This window comes from Dunckerocampus dactyliophorus, chromosome 1, assembly GCF_027744805.1.
Source record: "Dunckerocampus dactyliophorus isolate RoL2022-P2 chromosome 1, RoL_Ddac_1.1, whole genome shotgun sequence".
Lineage (NCBI taxonomy): Eukaryota > Metazoa > Chordata > Actinopteri > Syngnathiformes > Syngnathidae > Dunckerocampus > Dunckerocampus dactyliophorus.
The window spans coordinates 24,071,940-24,096,274 of record NC_072819.1 but is presented as its reverse complement, the minus strand read 5'-3'; the positions used below and the strand labels follow the sequence as shown (position 1 = coordinate 24,096,274).

At 38.8% G+C, this 24,335-nt stretch overlaps 1 protein-coding gene across 2 annotated transcripts in view; it reads left to right on the top strand.

Annotated features, from left to right (window-relative positions):
• The first annotated feature begins 767 nt into the window (after positions 1–767).
• ajap1 (adherens junctions associated protein 1) overlaps positions 768–24,335 on the top strand; it is an 82,033-nt gene continuing 58,465 nt past the window's right edge. Inside the window, exon 1 of one of the 2 annotated variants that reach the window (XM_054767922.1) lies at positions 768–1,636. In XM_054767922.1, the coding sequence (XP_054623897.1) occupies positions 1,608–1,636 (29 nt within the window). In that variant the 5' untranslated portion in view covers positions 768–1,607. The remainder of the gene's footprint in view (positions 1,637–24,335) is intronic. The other variant, XM_054767913.1, reaches the window with a different exon arrangement.

Below are 24,335 nucleotides of genomic sequence, written 5' to 3'. Positions count from 1 at the left end.
TGTTCTAATGGTAGATATTATTGAATGTATAGCAACAACATCAATGGAAATTGTTGATCGCCTCTTTTCTGTGTGTGTACGTGTTACGGAAATCTATGTGAATACCAGAAAGCCAAGTGTGAGCAATTATCTTATTCGGGCTGAATTAAAATGTCCGCAAATTTGTATGCAGTTTAAAAAAATTGACATTTTTTGTACAATCTGTTCTTTTAACCTACTTTAGGTAATATATGCTAGCCGTGTTCTTATATTTTTTGTTTGTAAAAAATGCAATCTTGAACCAGGTCTTCACGGCAGGCTGTACAAAGGTTACTTTACGCAGCGACTGCCCCTCTGCTAGACTCCGGTACTGCAAGTTACAGACTTTTCTTTATATAATTTTTTTTCAAAAGTAAAACTGAATTGTAATGTATGTTGTACATTGTAATGATACACTTAGCTCACTTTGTTTAAATAGTTTTGAATCCCTGAAGGTAGTCCACATTTTGGCTTTAATGCCTTAAAAGTAAATCCTTTATTTTGGTGAAACATTTTAATCGAAAGAATCTACGTTTTAGTTACATTTTGGTTGTTTTATTTCAAATGCATTGAGGTGGTGAATAAAGTTATGTATGAAATTAATATCTACATACTTCTGGACATTCTTTTTAATTAAATTATATTATTCTTATGACATCACTCCCGGAAACATTCACATTGTTATGGCATCAGCTGGTCCTTCCTCACAGTCAGTATCCCCCTCTTTTAGTTGGGTCTATGCTTTTGTGCACACTTTTTTGTGACTCCCTATTTTTGCCACTGAGTAGGGTGTCACCGATGAGTGCCCTCCATGGGTGTTCAGGGGTGTGACGTGACAGGCTCCAGCACATGACATATCTGGCTTTACCGTGACGTCACAGCCTTAGCAGGCAGGCAGCTCGTTTGTCAGTGGAAGAAGAAGAGGAGCTGCGAGAGAAGACGGAGCTATCTTTTTACTCTCTTTCTCCATCTCCGCTGACAAGCTGTCATCCTCCTTCTCGCTCCAACTCCACCGAAGCAACCGTCGTCACCACCTCTCCCCACTCCCTTTTCATTTTCAACCTCTTCCTTTGACTACCTTTTTACCCCATAACCAGAGATGTTACGACGTGTACCAGAGATGTTACAAAATGAGGACGCCCCGAACTAGCGACGACTTCTCCTGCAGTTTATCTCTACATTGTGGATTCGCCTGATGTAGGAGAGCGATGCAAAGACGAGGATGCAAACTCTGAATTTTGTTTTTGTGCTTTCTTACCTTGATAGTGGGAGAAGAAATGAAGTTTAAGGGTTCGTCTTTTCTTGGCTTCCGGTTCACCTGTCCACATTTGCCCGCCCATTAGCCCCTCTTACCCCTTCTAAAAACTGTTAACAAGGAAGGTTATCATCACGTAGAAGTTAAAGACTGTTTTTTGGGCATCATTTGGAGGAATTATATGTGCGCCACGCCGGTGGATATGGCTTAAAATGATGTTGGCGTCCCTGTCAGATGGAGAAAAGTCCGTCACTTGAGTGCTATTAGACACCGTCGACTTTTGGTTGAAACAATCATCTCAATGGGAGGATACCTGGCGGACTGATTCGGAAAAATGTGGATAAAACGGAGTGTCACTCGCAGGTAAAACTATTTTGCAAGTATACAAATTAAATGTCTTTACCAGTGGCTTGGGGTGTATTGGTGTTCACATTGATACCTGTTTTTACATCTACGTCACTGCAATTCATGAGATTGGACACTATTATTTATAGTTCAGTGATCATGTTCAATACTGTCTACTGTAGCTTTTTACATAACTGTTATGTTACTGCTTTAATTGATTGGAAGTTTCTGTGCTTAAAAATAAGCAATAACACGAGTGAACGATTCATAACATAAACGCTAGGGGTCGCCAATGTGACGGCGCAAGCATCACTTTACACTCAAGGTTAGGTCTACCCCACCGCCCCCCTTGTGAGAACACACGAGCGCACACAATTAACAGGCTAATTATCTGGTGAAAACAACGACAGCACTTAATGGTTGTCCAGAAAGAGAGAAAAAAGATCAGACCCTATACTTAGTTAATGGATTTATTTAAATAGCTTTTCAGGTGATGACATGCTTTGTAATGGCAAAAAAAAAAAAAAAATCTAGCAGCAGTTAAGAGGCATCAAATAGCCTTTGTCATGCAAATGTGAGACATTTCAAGGCTGACCTCGCACGGAAATGCAGACATGTCAGGTGAATGAGACCTATAAAATCTAATGCATGAAAATCCCCATAGTGTTGGTCGAACTGGTCAGATGCCCCTTTAAGTTTGCCAACATTACCTTGAATAACATTGTGGGATGGACTGCTGAAGCCTTTCATACTCTCCTGCAAACAGTGCTGGCAGGTATCGTATTTGTCAGTGTTCATTTCCAGGGAAGCAAGAAAACAACAAACAAGCTACTTGTTCAGACGGGCAAAAAAAAACAACATATGTGAGCGTTACAACATCACTGTCACCTGAAGTTGAAATGACAAAATAGATAAGGAATGCTGTGGCGACCTTTATTCAGTATAATCGTAACAATAATATTACATTTACAGTTTACAGCTATAGAAATTTAGGGAAATGATGATAGGAAATGAGGTTGTTGCTTTGGAAGTTGTTTTGTAAAGAAAAAAAGTCCAAAATACAAGGCAATTGGCAATTGAATAAAGGTTAAGTGGTACAGAAACCGGAAAGCTGGACAGAAGTAGAGATGTATAGATTGTGGTATGTATTTATATTCAGGAGTCAGTCTTAGAAATATGAGTCAAAATTGTCTGTGGTTCCGTTGTTAAACAAAAATTCTAAAAATAGGTTGTTTTTTTTTTACATTGACTGCAATATACATACAATTGAAAAATGCAGCTTAGTTGCACCTAAAATGATTAAGTAATAACTAAAGATATAATCTAAACTACTGTGTCATTAAAGTTAGTTTCATGAACACCTATAAAACAGTAATTCAAAATTTGAACTGACCACAAATGTCAGGAAAAATACACATCTAAAGTCGCATAGAAGTAAAATTGCGAGACCTAACCAGCTAACAACCTTTGACAGTTTTTTCTTTCCGGTCTGTTTTTGCCGCTGCATCTTGCCAGTCACTAGTGCATGTGAATGACAAGAAGAAAAGCTCCTGACTCCATTGCGGAGCAGTTGTTTGGCGCCACCATCTGGTTTGCATGTTGAGATCGCGAGACGTGGAATATAAGACAACCGGTGTTTTTTTCGTTTGTTTTTTTTAATTCCAGTTGTTTAGAAATGACTGAAAGACAATACCTGGACATTTTTGTGTTTATGAATGATGATGGAGCCTTTTAATGTACCCCAACTTTTTGTCAACTCAAAAACAAAAATAAATGCTATCATAATTTCAGGTTAACTAGTAGGGGTGAATCCTTACCATTATTAGCAACAGTGGTTGTATTATTTCATGCGTATTTCACGGTATAGGTTCCTCACAGAGAGTTCTCCTCCCACTTATCCTCGGGAGAGAATATTTATCTGGCAGAGACACCAGTTGCCTTTCAAGTGTTGAACTCCCAGGTTACAAAAAAGATTGTTAATGTAGTCAACTCTTGCAAATAAATGGAAAGGATATAGGTAAACTGATGGAATTACCAGCAATATAACTATTACTATCCATTGAGTTTGAATGCTTGTGTGTTTCAGTCCTGTGACTGACAGGCACTCAGTCCAGATTCTACTTAGTCTTTAACCGTAAATCAGCAGGGTTAGGCTCCAACTTCCTTGTGAACATGTATTTAATCCCTTTCTGGAAAAAAGTGGGTGGATGATCAAAACATCCCACAAAGGCATTCTTGATATCCTCAAAGGTGGACTTCACAGATGTCCTTGTTAAAAAGGTGGTATCACTGTATAAAAGATCAGATATGCCTGTAATTTAGGTGCCATCCTAATAGCCTCTCTCAGGGTTATTAGCAAGGCCTCTCTGGAGCATGCTTAACCTAATTTGCAGTGAAATAGGCTTCTCTGAGATTCAATCCTCTGGAGGTGCGTGCAGCGTCTGTGAGTTCCAACGTCATAAACACCAAGTGTGCAGCAGTCTGTTAAATCCAGAAGGACCAGAACTGGTTGTCCCTGTGAAATAGCATCAAGAGACAAGATATGTATCATGGTTCATCTTATTGTGCTGTAAATAGAGAAACAGAGAGAGACGGGAGAGAGTCGCTGCGTATAGTTTTCTCCATGAAGACATTAACAATCCATGTGAAAGATGTACAAAAAAGGCTTTATCGCAGAAGCTGTCAGAACAATACACATCTAATCCATTACAATGCTGGTAGGTAGACTTGGTCTGACCATGTACTAGTCCACACTAACTTCCATAGTTAAAGTCCATAGTTTATACTATACAATGACAATTGGCACATAACCTTTGCTGAACCTTCATAAAAAAGGCACCACAGGGCTGTGTTGTGTTTTTGAAAATTCATTTGATTAATTGGATAGAACATTTGCTTAGGTGAAAGAGCAATTATAAATACATGAGAAAATAAGACATTTCATTTAATAATGAACAACCAATGGGATTTAATTTTTAGATAATTAACCTTTTATTTCTTAAATTCACATTGGGGCCTTTTCTCCTGTTTGCACTTGAGTGCTTTTCTTTGTGTTTTGAGTAAAGCACCTTTCCCTTACTCGTTTTCTACCATCCAGACTCCTGACACGCCCACCGCACATAGTGCGGAACCACGCGTGCAAGTTGAGAATGAAGGCAGGCTTATGCGAATCACGAACAAAGGAGGTGGCCTTTGCCATAGCGTAGTTTTTTGGGGCTGTCTGGAAATCATGGAACATGTAGTTTTCCTAACACTTTTGAATGTCATTGAAATCTGTAAAAAAGATAAGGCACACTTTTAATTTGAAAAAGCCTTATCCATTGAAGGAGAATTCAAGAAGGTTTAATTGATATGTGCATTTCACAAAGAGGGATATCTTGACTACATTGTACTCCACTGCGTTGCCTTTTTACCCGTGCTTTAGATTATGTGTGTCGTCATGGAGATGTGAGCGTGTGTGTCGTCATGGTGATATGAGCGTGTGTATGCACGCTACAGCGTCTTCTTCCTGGCTGGATGTAAATACTAACTCTGGAAATGAAAGTTTGTTTCAACTTATGGGTGATGAACTTGTGTGTGTGTGTGTGTGTGTGGTGCGAGGGGGAGCATGACAGTTAACAGTTTGGCAATTGGCTACATTTTTCTCGTATTCTGCCTGCTCCATTCTTGCTCATCCTTGTGGCGTGGTTGCGGCAGACAGCAACCTGTTTTGTTCAATGAAGCAATTGTTGATTGATCTCCTCGATCACCTCCTCGTCTTTAGTGCAGTGGTTCTCAGTTATTTTTCTGGCATACGAGTGTCTCAACTAGCAAGTGTTTTTTAGATGCCAGCAGTCTCTCCGCTGATTTTTGCTTTGAACTGCAAGCTAAAATTTGGGTTACGAGCTGGTATTTACGTTCTGTCAATGTGATGACGAGAATAGCTGTAAGTACCATTAGCAGTGCTAGCGTTAGCACCGAACTATAGCTAGTCACCAGGACAGATTTTCAACACCTCAGTAAAACATACACACACATTATAGCGATCTTATTTACCTCATTTATTATGTTTTGTGTAAAACTATGACAGGAACAACGTCAAATTAAAAGGATGAAATGAGCCAGACACAGAGCCACCATCCAGAGGTCGTGAGGCTGTGTACCGAATATGCACATTCGCAGTTACTGCATTTTAACGAAATATTTACAGTAATATTGATATTTATGTATTTTAGTAATGTGTTTTAAAAGAGAAATTAAATTACATTGAATTTGCAATTTCGACTAAATGTTACTTTTGTTGTCCTGCTCAAAGATAAAATGTGTTTTAGGTATTTTCATTTGTACATTTCATTAAGGAAACATGCATTGTGGCAAATATTAAATAATAATAGTTTGTGAATGTTCCTAAATGGACTTTTATACTCAAACATTTAGAATTTAAAACCAGTATCATAAATAAAGTAATCTTACTTTGAGCTGACACTGTAATAAAAAAAACATGTTTGCGCCAGAGTGAGACATCTCAGTGTGAGAGGACTCACTTGCTCACATTCTGTGTTTGCTGAACCTTTGTGGATGTGGTTAAGAGCTAATATGCTAATGATAAAATAAATAATTTAAAACATATATACTTTCTAACTGCATGTATATTTTCTGAAATAATGGCCCATATTTCCAAAATTGATATCCTTTTACACAAATGTGATGTAGTTATCATTGTAGTCGAGTACCGATTCGTTTACCACAAAAGAGATTTTCCCTACTTTTTATAGATAAAAACTGTGATTAAATGCAGTTAATTATGGACAAAATGCAATTAATGGTGATTAAATATTTTAAACGATTGACAGCTCTACTAAGTATTTATCTGTACTGTACAGATTGAACTCACAACTGAAACCAGGAAAATGCAACAAAATAGAGAGCGGTGAAGCATACAAGCGTATTCAAGAGTCAAATTGTATGTTGAGTAGAATAAAATTGTACATGTTGGCAGGTCTGCAGTAACATTGGAAGTACTCCCTGCCTCTCATGCACCCCCCCCCCCCCCCGTTCACTGCCCCGCCCCCCAGGTGGGCCCGCCCACGATTTGAAACTACTGAATTTGTTGCATAGTTCAAACTGTCAAACCCTTAATGAAAGAAGCTTCCCTGCTCCCTTGTACAAATGTAATGCAGACCCTTTGTTGAACATCAGGAACGGCTCTGTGGCTGCACACAGCTTTACCTATTTGAAGCAGTCAGATCACTGATTGATCATCATCATCAATATAATGTTTCACCTTCCAGGGGCGCTGGACTTATTGTAGCCTCAGAAGCGCGCAGGTGCAAAAGAACTCAAGTTGATATACAGTATTACAGTTTGTTGATGGCTGTGCATTTATAAACCCTCAACTTAGACTGGCTGAGTAGAAATAAGGTTAATAAGATTTTGAGTTTTTGCAGTGTTCAAACTAAAATTAAGACACCTAATGTAGTGGAACACATTGAATAAACCCTGTATGAAGTCACATTAACCTCAAGGGCATACCCTCGTAATAAAGTAGCCACACAGTCATAATTAAGAGGGACCTAGACCTCCGTACGGCTAATGTTATGTTAGTAGGGTACATTAACATTCATCTCATTGATTTGTGCTACGTTAATTTGACCTTGTCTTGGGTCTTTTGCTCAATTCTGATTGTCTTCGGAGATGCTACAACATTGAAGATGTGCTGTTGTGGTATGTAGGTGTGTGTTACAGGGGAAGCACGCCACGGTGTTCAACTTGCTGTTTAGCCTGAAGTGCTCCCACACTTTAGACATTTTTTGTCTTTTTTTGTGTTTGTTTTACTTCTCTTTCGTCGTCATTGTCCACTTCTTCCTCAGCGTGGGTGTTGTAAGCACATTGGTAATGTAAGCACATGTGAGGATTCATCAAGGCAGAAAAAATTCCTGGATTATTTTCTGTAATAGAGGCACTCAAATTACTTATGGAATCGTTTCACCCCTAGTCCTGATAAAACATTTGCTATGATTCAGTGTTGTACAATGTTATGGATTTATCAGAATTGCTTCAAAAGTTAACCTAACTACTGTATTTCCTGATTATAGAGAAAATTTAAAGAGAAAAAAAAATGTACATATACAGTATAGGCCTCACCTGTCTATAAGCCGCAGGTGTCCACTAGGGGTGGGAATCTCTGGCCATTTCACGATTCGATGTGATTACGACTCAGATGCCTGCGATGCGATGATAAATCGATTATCGATGTATCTCGATGCATCTTTTTTTGTGATCAATCATTTGTCAATTTTTTCATGCATTATTTTTTTAAATATATAATTTCTTTTTTCTCACTGTGTGCTACTAAAACAAAGCATATTTGTAAAGATCCACAATTAAGATAAACATGAAACAGATGAATTTACTTCCATTATCTTTTAAGAATTGGAATGTTACATCGACCAACATATTAGCAGGAAAAGTAAAGTGCACCAGTAGCAGCATATATAAAATTAACAAACTTCAGAATATTCTGAGTAACCAACATTAAAAATCTGCCATTATTAACAAATAAATAATAGCCTTCTGAATTCAAACTAAAATCCTGAGCATAGAATCTCTGACAACAATTTATGCTGTATAGCAAAGTCAAAAACAGCTTTCATACAAAATATAGATTTCTGTACCAGCAGCTCTCATACTTGTACAAGAATAATGCTTGCAGATTTCAGTATATTATGAATAACCCAAAAAACTAGGCTGCCCTTATTCACAATTGCAGTGTCAGTGAAATAACGTTACGATGGGACGTTTTATCTGGGTTCCAAAGTGCACAACAAAGCACGAAAGCCCTGCTTCTTAACAACCGCATACAGCCACAAATCCTTCGCAATAAGCTGCGATTGACTTTGTGATTTGCGTCGCCTTTTTCGAGTTGGGTGGAAAATTAGTTATCACCTGCTCGATGGTTCTCTGGTTGGCAGCAACTTCAGCTGTCTGTTTTTGCTCCTGGTTCTTAATGTACCCCTGGTTCCTGGTGGAAACATGCTATGTGGTTTCTTATATTTGTCGTGTTTTCAAAATATTTTAAGCTTGTATGACCAAGCTTGCATATTATCTGGCTCTTGTCCAGCTCATTTTTACCTTCGACTACGTGAAAGCCAAAGTGCTTCAAGACACTCGCTTTAAATCCAGCAGGTGCGGGTCGGAGTTTATGCTCAGCTATTCTGGTAGCGTCTAATGGGCGCCACACGCGGGAGGCGACAAACAACTGTGACTGGTGAAACTCATCGGCAACACGTAGCAAACCCTGCACACACGGTAAGCGACGAGCGACTGTGACCAGCTACACTGGTGAGCAACGCGTTCACTTCCACAGTGAATAGCACAAGTCTCCTACGGTTGTGAGTGGTTGTCAGATGTGGAGGGAATTTGGGGGTATCAAAGTAGTTCAGAGAAGGAAACGCGGCCGGTGTTGATTGAGCACTCTTGCTAGTACCGGATCTGGCTAGTATGAGCAGTCCAAACAGAAGCTGTAGTAATTCTACACATGATCCAACTTAGTTTTCATGTTCTACTCGTGCGTGCGTGGGTTTTATCCGGGTACTCCAGTTTCCTCCCACATTCCAAAAACATGCATGTTAGGTTAATTGGTGACTCGAAATTGTCCAAAGGTATGAATGTGAGTGTGCTCATCCAATCATCAGTCAGAAAATTCACAGATACATTCACAGATGGTCTCTGTTTTCAAAAATTCCAATTCGGTGTTTAAATAAATAAATAAAATTCACAGAGCTTGGCGTAGGAGCCACAACATGGAGGCTGAAGAGTCGCAGGTTGCCGACCCCTGGTCTCAGCCTTTCGATAAAGATGGTGGTATTGAACATGTCAAAGTTTCTGTTCCTATAATATGGACAGTTACAACCAAACATCGGAGTGGTGTCATTCCTGAGACTTCCTCCTCCCAATGAGCCTGTCTCTCCCTCCCTTGTTGCAGTACAGTATTCCCACCTTGGGAATAAAAGTCATGCGTTGTTCTCATTTTTATAATGGTAATGATCTTTCACTTGTATAGCACTTTTCCACCTCCAAGGCACTCAAAGCACTTTGACACTGCTAGCACATTTGCCCACTGATGACGCAGCATCAGGAGCAACTGGGGGTTCAGTATTTTGCCCAAGGACACTTTCACACGATCACAGGAGGATGGAGGATCGAACACGCAACCTACAGGTTGGGAGATGACCACTCTGCCACCTGCTTACCATTTTATTTTTTTGTTTTGTTTTTTTTAAAACTATTTTTATTACATCGTTGCAACTTCCACTAAACTCAACTTACAACGCCGTCGTAGGAATGGAACTTAGACTGAGGGCCGCCTGTCGAAGATGAATTTTTGGAATTTTTTTTTTTTTAATCCAATACAAATTTTGAAATTTCAATAATCATATTTCTTAGCTGCTTGACAATTATTTGGCACAGCTTCATTGATCACCATTATCTTAAAATAAAGCATCAAAACTTAGCCTTTGTTGTTTGCTAACTTACCCAACCTTTGAGTCTGTCGTTCAGTAAATCCCAGCCATTTTTCAAAACACAACCCCTTCAGTACTGGCCATTTGAGACGATTTTGACTGCTCTTTGAAGGCACACAGAACATTTTGTTCTATGGCTACATAAACATGGAGCATACCAAAAGACAGATTAGACTCATGTCTTTCATCAGGAAAAAAAGTGTGTTTGTACCTTTTTGCGCTCTATAGTAATCAGCAGTAGAACATACTGTAGGTCAGTTTCAGGAAAATATCAGTTCCTGACTAAAAAAAAGGGAAAATTGTGAAAAGATACATTTCAAATCATAACTTTTACTTTGACACAAATATTTTTTTCTTTTGTGACAGCTGTGACAGCTGAAATATCTAAACAACTATACCAACATAAACAACACAAAACGTTTTTTTTAACATCAAAATAACCATTTATTTACCAAAATAACATCATGAACTATTTACAATTTTCACATTTGGAACTGAACTGTGTGTGTGTGTGCGTGCATTCCTTCTGTTCCTTTGCACACTACACTCCTCCACACTCTCTCACTTCTTCCTCCCTGCTATGTGTGATTCTTCCATTGAAATGACCCTGCCAAGCTCTTATCAAATGCACTTCTGCCACCTTGTGGCCGTTTTTATGGTGCTCCAAAATGTTAATGCATTAGTGCAGAGTTGCATCATCACCTCTTTTAGCCCGTCACGCAAAAAAACATAAAAGATATATAAATACGTTGTTGGGATTGGGCGTTCAGGATTATAAAACTGTATAAGTACGTCTTTGGTATTGAATGAGTTAATTGTTCCAGAAGGTCTGACTCTAGCTGAAACGGAATACGTTTTTCCCGTAAAAAATAATGTAAATCCAATTAATCCGTTCCAGAAAGCCAAGAATGTTACCACAAAACACGTTTTTATTAGGACCGTTAAATGATTAAACATTTGAGCAGATTAATCCGTTTTTAAGAGTTACGGAGTGATAAGAATATCCACTTCATGTTTTTCTTTATTTTTCCGTTTTTTTCTGTTCATTTACACACACACACACACACACACACACACACACACATTATAAAGCTGTTTTTATGATGTTCGGAGTGTCCCTGAATGCATCTCGCATTCTTGTAATGAAAATGAGGAAGTGTCGTTCCCAGGATGAACGGACTAGAGACGTGTGTGAAGTTGAGATTTGGGAATTGTACTGCTGTTGATGGGTTCAGGTTAGATTGAAGTTATAAAAAAAAAACCGTCAGACTATGTGTGACTATATGGGGACGCTCCACTGTGCTTCCGTCATAACAGAGGCTTGCTTGCGCTGGTGCGCATGCGTTAATTACACAAAAAAAATTAACGTAATTAATGAAATAAATTACTTACCACCGTTATTTTTGACAGCCCTATTTTTGTATAGTTTAGTCACGATGTGGCAGCAACACCACCACCACCTTCTGTTTTGCCATGAGTTATTTCTTGAATTCAGTAGTGTTATGGTAAATGTAACCATAAATGTTCATTTATGCCTTCCATTTGTCATTTACTGTATATGCATTTAGAATTGTTTTATGTATGTAAAAGTATAATTGTAAAACTATAAAAAGTGTTTAGTGTTAACATTTTTGAGAGTCAACTTCTGATGACATCATAGACGGGTGACGGAGATGACTTCCGGTTCTGGTTGCCATTTTGTCAGCAAGCAAATAGGAGGCTAACAAGGACGTTTTTGATAAAATAAAAATAATAAAAAAAAAAACATGAGGAAAGCAGTTGGTCTCACGCAGTGTATTAACATGGCAACACATGCGCCATATTGTATGCTAACCGGAGAATGTACGCAAACTTGTTGCATATATTTTCTATGTTAACTGAAAAAAACACTAAACGGGACAAACACTAATTGAGGTTCCACTCGAAGGTTGTATAAAAATTTGAAGTCTGACCATTTTTCAGCACTATTTTCAGGAAAAATAAACATCTTAAATCGTCTGGAAGCAAAGTTTCACGACCCAACTTGCTAACAACTGTTGAGACACTTTCTTTGATCGGGTCTGCTTTTTTACAGGTTACTGGTGTATGTGGGTGTATGAATGATAGGAAGAAAAGCTCTGACTTACTTGGTGAGAAGTTGCTTAGCACCACCTGTTGGTTCGCAGGTATAAATCTGTAGCCCAAAAACATAAGACGACTTCAGAGTTTCAGGGTTTTTTCTCAAGGACAAAAATGCCGTTTTATATTTCATGACCAGACCTGCTTGTGAATTGAGTGCTTTCTGATAAGCATTGCAACCTACAGTATGTCCATTAAAGAGCAGGTTTGTGCCCTATAGTTTGGCGATACGAGTGCACAGGACATCATCAGGGTGAGATGGTTTCTACTCAGCAAGCTGACAAGCTGACATTAATGTTCCAACACACAACATTCTTACATTTAAATCTCAAAAGTCTAAGTTGCCACCATGGTGCCATCTTTTGACCATCTTTTCAGTTTGGGCTACAGATAATGTGCATTTCTTTTCCACTGAAGCACATGTATCCCACAGAGGTAAGACCCTCACAGCACACAGGCCACTACTTGATTCATGTAGTAAGCTTTTGCAGGATCAATACTGTCTCTCCAACACGTCAGATTTATTTGTCATGGATCTTGCCACTAAGTGGGCTTCTCTCGGCAGGTCTCAGTGGGCCACTCTTCCGTAAAACTTTGTAAATGAAAGAAAGTGTGAACTCTTTCCTCCAACAAATAGATAATTGATGTGAATAGATTGTGGCGTAGGCATCAATGAAAATAGAGATTTGACTGTGATAATCTGAGGTTATTGGCACATTTTTATTGGTTCTCTCACTCTATAGGCCTTCTCTTTGCAGCCCTTAATAAATTGTTTTTAGGAGAATGTAATTAAAATGGTGATGCACCTTAAACTCCAATACCACACGTTACCCACCCAATGCAGTTTCCTTCCAAGTGAAACAACTCTCCTGTTGCACAGCAAAAACAACGGCTTTTTTGTGTTATTTTAATTTTCTTCATTGCATTGAATATTTGCTCCCTGTAGGTCTGCTGCGCCGTAGCAAAACATAAATCTCTGGAACTCTTCGCAGAGCCAAGTGAAATATTTAAAGTGCCCATGATAACAAAAAATGTTTGCAAAAAACAATAACAAAATGACAGTACTCATTTAATAATATTTTTGTCAGACTGCTGCCATGGATAAATAAACAACAATGAAATAGGACTGAAATTAAGTGATTATTTTGACACGATTTGTATAAGTCCCCCCAGCGAGTTGCCAAACCGCCACCATCTTGGCTGTGACGTCACGTACAGAGAACAGCCAGCCAGCTATGGAACAACAACAGAGCGAGGAAAGAGAGCTGTTTTCTGACATTTCAGACTGTTCTTTGTAATTGAAGACTTTTTTTGAAGTAGAAGAAAATGAAGGTGTTTGAAAGAGCATTGGGCATCAGAGCATACAGATTTGAGCCATATCTTGAAAGCAACAGAGCACAGATTCTGACCAATCTGAACACCATACGATCGTCAAGGCGAGGTGAATGTGTCTACATCAGCAGACAGTAGGAGGCTGCAAAATAAAGAACGGTAGGTCTTTGTAGGTCATTGTACCTTATAAGTGTACCTTATAAGTGTATATAAGTTATATATCTTATATAGTATAATGTAATGACTTTATCATCAGCTCAAACATGTTTTGAAATTGTCCAACAATAATAGCAATAATATTAATAATCTGACAGATAATATACTAGTATTTGCTAATTGCTAATGTTTTTGTGAAATGTAAATTTGTATCAGTGTAATACTGTTGAACCTTGACCTTGACATTTATTTCATAAGCAGGCAGTGTTAGCCAATACGCTCTGTGGAAGAGAGTGTGCGTTGCTAAGAACAGCCCAAAATGATGGTGAACAGCATACAATGCTTCCCGTCAACACTAATGACATGATGTAGGGAATGAGTAAGTGTTATCTCATATGTGTAAACACCGTGTATTCATAACAGTACCTGAAATATGCCTGTGAATATTCTCATTCATCCATGTCATTGTATTGTCAGGGAATTCAATAGGTCGCAACCTGAACAGACCAGTTGTGATCGATTAAATGCCCTGAGAGTACCTGAAATAGGTCAATTTGCTTTTCATTCATTGTGTCATTTTCAATCGACAAAAGATGCTAGTCTTAAATACATTTTACCTCAAGGCATATAATGTACAATAAAATAACATGGCATCAACATGTCATTTCAGCTGGAAGGGGTACACTGCCTACAGACAGTTTATCTGCTGGTGTTACCAGTACCTTGGCTGACACGTCCACGTGCCACTCCCATCATGTGCTGTAACTGCAGTCAGGAGGATTTTTTTTTTTTCTGTCGATCATGTAGGGTTTGGTTACTGATGATCCCACTGTTTGAGAAAAATATTTCCTATTTTCTTTCACTTAAAGGAAAACTGCACTTTTTTTGGTCCTCATGTGAACCATGAACACATTTCTTTTCCTTTTCTGTGCATTCTAAAGAGAGAAATCGACTTGAGGGATCTTACAGTGCACGTCATGAGACATACCTATTTTGACGATAAAGCCCTCTTTAAAACCTCTAACAATGTTTTTATCGTTTTATATACATGCTGTGATCACTTACAGTATTTTACCTTATTTTTATCATTTTAAACATTACCGGAACTTCTTTCCGAGGCGCATTGATTTCACAGAGCCAATAAGCGCCAACACTGCTTCCGTCAACAAAGCAGCATGCAAACAGCGTGTTTGTGCAGGGTTTCCCCAAGGATTTTTTGACGGTGTGGTGGTGGGCTGCAATTAAAAACAAAAGACAAATAACTGTTTTTTCTGACTTATTTATTTATTGTTTAACTTTTTTCAACAACTAACCAAACATGAATGGAGAACATTGCAAAACTTTAATGGAAAAGTTGCTGAAGGTGTGGTGTCCTTCTGCCACATTAACATTTTCATCTTCACCCATGGTCTCTTGAGGCATGTCTTCTCTGTTGTTTTCATCCTCTGCAGGAAAAAGTCTGATGACAGCATTCTTATCCAAGTTCATTTTAAGGTTCATTACAAGTATTACTTGTCAATAATGACTTTAGAGCTGCAGCAATTGATAAATCAATGATTAATCAGTTAACCAATTAAAAGTTCTAATTAACTAGAAAAAGTTGTGATTTTACGTGAATGAGATCCTCGTGCGTGCGTGGGTTTTCTCAGGGTACTCTGGGTTCCTCCCACCTTCCAAAAACATGCATGTTAGGATAATTGGAGACTCTAAATTGTCCATAGGTATGAATGTGAGTGTGAATGGTTGTTTGTCTATACGTGCCCTGCGATTGGCTGGCGACCAGTCCAGGGTGTACCCCGCCTCTCGCCCAAAGTCAGCTGGGATAGGCTCCATCATACCCCCGCGACCCTAATGAGGAGAAGCGGCATAGAAAATGGATGGATGGATGGACATCATAATATTATGAGGAAAAATAACGTTATTTGAGTAGCATACAACTTAAATATTAAAGAAAAAAAGGCTTTCAAAGTCATAATATTATGAGGGAAAACACAACATTAAACATTTGTCATTTTTGGAAAATTAGGTTGCCCTGCAATTGGCTGGTGACCAGTCCAGAGTGTACCCCACATGTCGCCCGAAGTCAGCTGGGATAGGCCCCTGCATATGCGCGACCCTAATGAGGATAAGTGGCATAGAAGATGGATGGATGGAAAATTAAGTTGGGGAAAAGTTATATTATGGCAATAAAGGCATATTATGTGAAAAAAAATATATGAAGCTTAGTGAAGAAGAAAGTTGAAATACTTAGAAAATGAAAAGAAAACAGTAAAACTAGGAAAAAGACCAAAGTTGATATTTATAATAGGCTTTTTCACCTACAGTATATCACAAAGCTGAGATGCACTTTTTTCTTGAAATATATATAACTTCTTAGTAGGGATGAGCAGTACACCACTATCTGTATCTGTATCTGTATCTGTTCACTCATCTAAATGATCAGTATCCGTATCTGTACTCAGAGTAGGTGGGACATAAACCGGAAGTGGGCATTTTTTAACAGGACATGGGTGGGGCTTAAATTGCTACATTATTTTAAATATGAAATTGACATGGATTGATTGGAAGTTGGTATATTTGTTGTTTATTATTCAGCTATATGTGTACTGTGTATGTACGTAAGTGATCTGTAAGACTTATTAGTTTTTAGCAGGGCTGTCAAAAATAGCGTGTTAGCGGCGGTAACTAATTTATTTCAATTACATTACATTTTTTTGCGTATTTAATGCATACACATCATGGCAAGCCACTGCTCTCTGTTATGACGACAGGCAGCGGCACAGAGGAGCTCCCCACAGTCTGTCGCTCCTTCATAACTTTATTCTGACTTGAACACATCAACAGCAGGGCAACTCAAACACCATACAGTATATGTATTTCCAACTCTAAACAAATAAAAATATAAATAAACTTCTCTAGTCCATTCATCAAGGCAACTTCCTCGTCGCTAGGCAGACCGCAAGATGCATTCACGGACACTCCGAACATCACATCAACGTCTTTATTATACGTGTATGTGTGGTCTTATCCGCCCTAAAAGACTTTTCAAATTAGTTACATTTCTGATTACTAAAGTATTGTATTACAATTATATTGATGATTAAAAAAACAACACTTGTCCTGGAGAAAGTTGACCACTGTGGACTTGGATGCCTCATTGTACACATCTCACTGAAAACAGCTGATAATGACTTCACAAGAAAATCATGGGCCACCTTAAGTAATCAAAAAAGGAGAAAGTCATTAAAGTTTAATAAGAAAAAATCTTTCTTGAATAATTAAATGCATCTTTTAACTGACATTCTTTATTCTTTGCCTTGCATAACGATCCTGGAACAAAGAGTTATCAGTAGATGTCCTTTTCTTGCTGGACCAAGCTACTAAGAAGGTTATGAAGTTTAATTCTAGCAACCTCACTGTAGAGTGGAGGACTGCAGAGCTGTAACAAAAATAATAAATTGAGCAAAGTTTTAAAAAGCACAGTTGTGGAAGTTGAATCTACAGTAAAGGAAGTCCTACCGCACAATGTCGTCCTTTCTTTGGATGGACACAGGCCCAGTATATCCGCATTACAAACTCCTGTCCGTGCACTTCATCAGGGTTTCATTGTCAGCTGCCTCAATCTTTGAAAAGCACATGAGTAATATCACATCCATATACAAAACCTAAACATGAAATGATTCAGAATACATTTGTCACTTATTTAAATGAGCTACTTCTTTCATTAGTTCCATTAATTCAGCGTCCGCAATGTCCTTTTCGGTTATTGATCTCTGGTTAAGTTGTCCAGTGGATATGAACTTACACCACAGCATTTAAAAGTTTGGTGGTGGTCCACCCTGTGCAAGACTAATGGCAAATATCTCTCCAACAGTCCTGTGATCCCAGAAAAAACAACAACATATTATTACTAATACATGAATACTGAATAAGACTGCACAATGGGTAATCGGAAAGATTGTACGTGACAACAGTGATTGATCACATTTTTTTAAGCAATCAAATTCTTATAACATTTAATGTCCATGAGAATCTGAAAAAGCAAGGTGTATAGAAAGGCTTTGCTATAGTTTCACTTTATAAGCGTCTTTTTACATTCTACTTGAAGTTGTATTTTTCAAAGTCTGTCATTGCTAGTGATGCCTCCCTCAAAGAATCTCCTCATGAAATGCATTTAAGCATGCTCATAGACCATATTAACAATCCTCACGGTTTATAGGTGCTGGCTCAGACAGGACACTCTACAGCAGTAGTCACCAACCTTTTTGAGACCAAGATCCCTGGTCTCGGCCGTGAACCTGCACAAGATCTACCAAACCCAAACAAGCGGGAGATATATATATATATACAGTCAAACCTGTCTTAGCGGCCACCTGTATAGAACGGCCACCTGCCTATAGCGGCCACTGAAAAATCCCCCACAGAAAATTTGCGTGTTATAGATCCTGTGTATAGCGGTCACCTATCTAACGCGGCCAGCGGCCACCCATTTTGTATCCATTGGTCAATATCTGACCGCATATAGCGGCCAAAATGCCGACTCAAGCAGAATCTTCATGCACGAAAAAGTTTTGTTTTTTAAGCAATGACGCTGTCGTGTGTAGACTTTAATTACTGAGTCGTAGCTCAGTCACAATCATTCACTAGATCCACACAAACTGTCAGTTGTTCCACATAAAAAAAAAAAAATTCTTCTTTGGAGCTTGTTGCAGACAGTGACACCGTTTATTTCCTGGTGTGAGACAATGTGCACTGGTCAATACTGTAATGCCCCTTGTTGTGGGGAAGGAGAGACTCACGTCGCCGATGCACTTTAATCGCTTTATTAACAGCGGTTTATTAACCTCGTAGTTCTTTACAACTTTTATCCGCAGTCCCACAGTGCCCTTTACTGGTCAACATGTAACAGTATAATTATATGTATCGGAAAAGACAACAAGCTTCTAATCACAGACATGTTAATATGTGCGTGCACAAATTGAAAATAGCCGGCAACCGGTCTATAACGGCCACCTGGCTATAGCAGCCACTTTTGCCGTTTCCCTTTAGTGGCCGTTATAGTCAGGTTTGACTGTATATATATATATATATATATATATATATATAAATATATACACACACACACACACACACATACTATATTACCAAAAGTAATTGCTCACCCATCCAAATTATCAGAATCTGGTGTCCTAATCACTTGGCCTGGCCGGAGGTGTATAAAATCAAGCACCTAGACACGCAGACTGTTTTGACAAACATTTGTGGAAGAATGGGCCGCTGTTAGGAGCTCAGTGAATTCCAGCGTGGAACTGTCATAGGATGCCACCTGTGCAAAAAATCCAGTCGTGAAATTTCCTCGCTCCTAAATATTCTGGAGTGATGAATCACACTTTTCCATCTGCCAATCTGATGGACGAGTCTGGGTTTGGAGGTTGCCAGGAGAATGATACATTTCGGACTGCATTGTGCCAAGTGTGAAATTTGGTGGAGGAGGAATTATGGTGTGGGGTTGTTTTTCAGGAGTTGGGCTTGGTCCCTTAGTTTCAGTGAAAGGAACTTTGAATGCTTCAGGATACCAAACCATTTTGGACAATTCCATGCTCCCAACCTTGTGGGAACAGTTTGGAGCGGGCCCCTTCCTCTTCTAACATGACAAAGCAAGCAAAGCAAGGTCCTTAAAGACATGGATGACTTCCAATGACTTCCATTGTTAGCTCGCTCAGGCTAACTCGTTTTCTGTCTTTAGAATGCACAGAGAAGGGAAAGAAAGTGTTCATGTTTCACATAAGGATTGTGGATGGACAAAATTCCCAAAAAAAGTGCAGTGTTCCTTTAATGTGCACGAAATGCTCTGTACTGAAAATTTTGATGAGGATTACATATACCATTACACCCCTAATTGTGCAGAGGTCATTCAAAATAGTTAATAGTTACATTTGCACTCGAGTTAAATGCTTTTTGACCCGTGCCACTCTCCAAAATGTTTCATGGAAATAGTTTATGCTTACAACAAACACGTGAAAATAATGTTGTCCATTGGTGGAAGTGGTAAGGGATTTTGTTCATGTGTTACTTGACATTCAAGCTCACAACCACAGAGACATTTGTGTATCTCTACATGAGTGTGCATTAATACATGCTGTGTTTGAGTGGAGATGCATCACAGCTCCACCCTTTTTACTAGATGAACATTTAGGTACGTTAAACTATGCAACTACTTCCACAATGGTAGCGTAAACAGTCGGAAAACATGTAATTTGCTGCAGTATGAGTGAGTGCATATTTGAACACCAGAACATCGTTAGAACACCAACAGGTCATTCCAGTACACAGGAGGCTATCCATCATGTTTCCTCGATTCCATTACAGAAAAAGCTATGTGTTATGTGCATTTGATGCCGTGGGAAGAGATGGCATTGCCTCGTCATTTCCAGGCTCTCTAATTACGTGTTTTGAGCTGTGTACATTATTTTTAAATAAAATCAACGGTGTCTTAAATGGAGCCCATAAACCATCGTGAATAGGCCTGTCACGATAAATTGTGCTGGACAATAATTGTTTTACAAATTATTGTCGATAATCGATTCATTAATTATATGGCATAATAATGAGAGTACTTCATATCAAAAGCAATAAACTTTAATTTGTCAGTATTTGAGTATTTGTAATTGTAAAATATCAAGCGCTTTTAAGTAAATTAAACATAATAAACAGACACAAAAACTGAAAATAAAATTGACTGCCTCTTTTAGCAAAAATTGTACTTCAAAGATCAGTATCATAACCAAAAACCACACACACACACACACACAGTTATGTAGTGTATTGTTCAACTAATGTAGAGTGTCATATTTGAGCTAGACTACATATTTACGGTGGTGGAGTAAAATGCAATGTTTCTGATGTCCTTCAACACCTCTTCTTTCACTCGGTTATATAATTCAGGAATTGCTTTTTGTGACCTGTACATGTACTTGTTTCCAGGCAATTTGTGGTGTCTGTCAGACGTTTCTAACATTTCCTGAAATGTTGGCTTTTCAACCGTATTGAAAGGTTGCATTTCTTTTGCAATGTAGTGAGCGACACAGTCTGTGAGCATGCACCATTTTGCATTGTTTTGTTTATATTTACTTTGATGACAAAACGGCTCACTAAGCGTTGGTCGTATCGCCATTCTTCCTCGTCACTACTTTCGAACAAATGCGACATATCGGTTCCTCGGTGTTCATGCGCTCACCTTGTTCATTCATTAAAAACAAAATGTTCCCACACTGGGGCTGTGGCATTCGCCTTAGAAACCATCACTTCTGTGCCTTCGTTCATGTTCAGGCTCATGAGGCTAACTTGCTGCTAGCACACTGTATCCACCCACTAGTAGCCCCGCGTCCACGTAATGTCTGAACGGAGGGTTGACGCTCTCCATTCATTCCACTGGGGCACCAACATGCACAGACTGATGCAGAGTGAACCCTCTTGCCATCCAGTCTGTGTGGGCGAAACAAACACACAAGCATGCACATGTCATTTATCAAGGCTTAGTTTTTTCTTTACTGTTCCATTAGTCGATTATCGTGACAGACCTAATGGTGAATGCTTTTTTTTTTAATCACTTGTGTGCTCTGTTGTTAAATAACATTTATGACAAATCAAAAAGCTCCATTGCTATAAAAGTGGCCGTGTTCAAAGTTCGGCATTGTGGCCCATGGCTGTTTTTTTCTTGGCTCAATGCACATTGTGAAAATCCAATTAAACGACATTTTTTTCCTTACAAAATAAAAAAAAGAATGTCCAAGGTTGGCAAGTCTGAGAACGATGAAAAACTCGTACGTCACTTCTGCCTTCCTCCTGATAAGCGCAGTGCACCATACACTGGTCTGGTAAGGGCTCAAGAGCACTCCGTATTTCTGAGTGTTAGATTAATCTTTTTTTTTTTTTTTTTTTTTTTTTTTAACATGGCTGCAGGAAAAGTTGTAAGTGCCAGAACTTTCATACAGAGGGTGAGAAACAAGGAATTAATTGGATTTATTTCAAAAATGGATTTGGCTTTCGTATGTTGCCGTTTGTGTTGGACCTTTTGGAACGGACTAATGACGAAAACCTTCACTATTTAAATTGCGTGGCTTCACTGTATCGTGGTTTTTCAAAAATATACTAACTCATTCAGTAATAAAAACATAGTTATACGTTTTTATAAACCCGAACACCCGATCCCAACAACATATTTATACGTTTTTTACTTTCTTTGCACGAGAGGCTAAAGGAGGTGGTGATGCAACTCCTCACCAATTGATTAGGCTTGAGAGCAATTTTAATGCCATAAAACGGCCACTAGGTGGCAGAAGTGCATCACGAGAGGAAGTAGAAGTGTTTTCAAGCATGAAAATGGCTAAACGAACTAAAATACATATATAAGGCATTCAAAGGACTTGATTGCGTGAACAACAGGTGTTTTTTGTAGGTTTAATTTATCTCGCAACACAATAATCCCTAATAAAAACACACGGTGCTGTCGCAGCCGTAACTCACGTCAAGCTAAAACACAACTATGGATGCCGACGTCACTTCCTGTCCGCACGGCACTCAGCTCATTTATAGCAACACACATAAGCACAAGTCTTATTTAAGTCTTAAATGGCTTATGTACTCTTTTTGTGTGCACTATATTGGGTAGTACGATTGTAAAGGTGATTATAGGAGTGTTAGTTCATGTCTAGAGGGCTCTAATAATGTTGAAAACATATTTAGAAGGTTTTAAACAGGTTTTCTATGCTCTAAGAAAATATTCAATTTATTAAGAAGGAATCCTACTTCACTGAAACTCGCTTATCACGGTCGGGTCTGGAACCACATATTTCAGTTTTATTTGCTCTCAAGTTTGCCTGACACCACACGGGTTGCAACTGAAAAAATAAAACCAAAATTTTTCAACTACACCATTTAAAAAAAGTAGTAATGTGTTGCAGTTCACATGTAGTGTGTTTGTACTTGTTATTGATGTGGCAAACCTATGCATTCACGTAGTCAGTGATCTTCTGCCAGCCTTCCCTCCTGCATTTAGCAACTGCAACCGTGTTTCTTTTAACAAGTATAATATATTTCTTCATTCTAGTTTGTTCTTCTTGAGTGAAGCTGGACTATTGTCTGTACATTGTGATTGGTCACCTGCTGCTAACCCCGACCCTTTTACAGTATGTGAACGCGTTCAAGACTCAGCAATTCTGACTTGACTAATCAAGTTGGTATCCAGCTTCGTACTACCGCTTATCCCACATCTTTAATGTTTGGCTTCGTTAAGCTGGCATACAAAGAATAGACCCTGGATAAGTTAAACTTGCTTTGTCGTACTGGCCCCAGGTGAAATAAATAATTAAACAAAGGAGAACCACAATATAGACTCAATGAGTTTCAACTTTAAAAAACGGAAAAACAGGGAGAGGGCACAGTGATAAAAACATCGTCTCCAATACCATTCACTAAAGTCTTAGCACTTTGTATACAATTTCACATTTGCTATTTGTTTCTTCAGTAAGAGTTTGAGTGTATTAGACTCGAAAGCCTGTCCTGACATATTTTTTGCAGTACAATTCTGGAGGAAGTTCAAATTCTTTTACGGGCATTTTTGAGATGACAGTCGAGTGTTTTTCTTTTGAACTGTTCGCATGATTGCTCTCTGGCCTGTGTTGACAATTACCGTCATTGAATCCATTATGTTTCAAGCAGCACAAGTGTCTGATCGTATAACAGAATGCTAGCGTAAAAATGGCCCCATCATGCCTCTCCACTGAGTGACATTGTTATGGTTGTGATATAATAACAGCATCATTCTCCCGAATTCCTGTGGTTGCCCACTAAGTGCAGTTGTCACTTTTGCATGGACTTTACATCTTTGCATGAACTACTTGCATTGTCGACGGAATAGTGCACCACTTCACTCCCTGGAATTGTACGGTAAAATTGTCTCTCACTTGAAAGAAATATGTGACAGTCTGCCTAAAAGCAGACAAAAAGGTGAGGCATTTGGCGGCCGAGTATATAGCAGAGAGTATAGGCGACAATAACCTCACGTCCCCCGAGCCGCCTCTTCAGCAATGGATCATGGCGACCCGGACCCGGCCGATCTCCTCAGCTATGGTGCCCACCAGAACCCTTGCCTCCTCGCCCCTGTTTTGTGAACGCTTTTCTTACACAACCAGACAAAGATAAGATGCAGAAGATGAACGCAGCATGCTGCTATTGTGTAGTTTGAGAACAGTGCTGCACGCTAAAACTACTAACGTTGCACTTTAGGTAAGGAACTTTACTAAAAATAAAATGCTTATCCTGTTCAAATGTGCCTTCCTCAAAAGAAGCACTACTGCACGCCAATCCGTTATAGTGATTGGCTTTGAAAGGCGTTTATTGGCATATGCCGATCACATATTTTTTTACAGAAATCGGACGATATTGATCGGTGGCAGATCAATTGGAGCACCCCTAGTTTCTACAGAAGAATTATCTTTGACATAATAAAAAGGAAGACACATTCTTAGAACTTTAGCTTTGTACTACAAGTTGCAGCATCGGCATAAACAGATTAAAAATGGAACTTTTTAATCATTTTAATTACCACC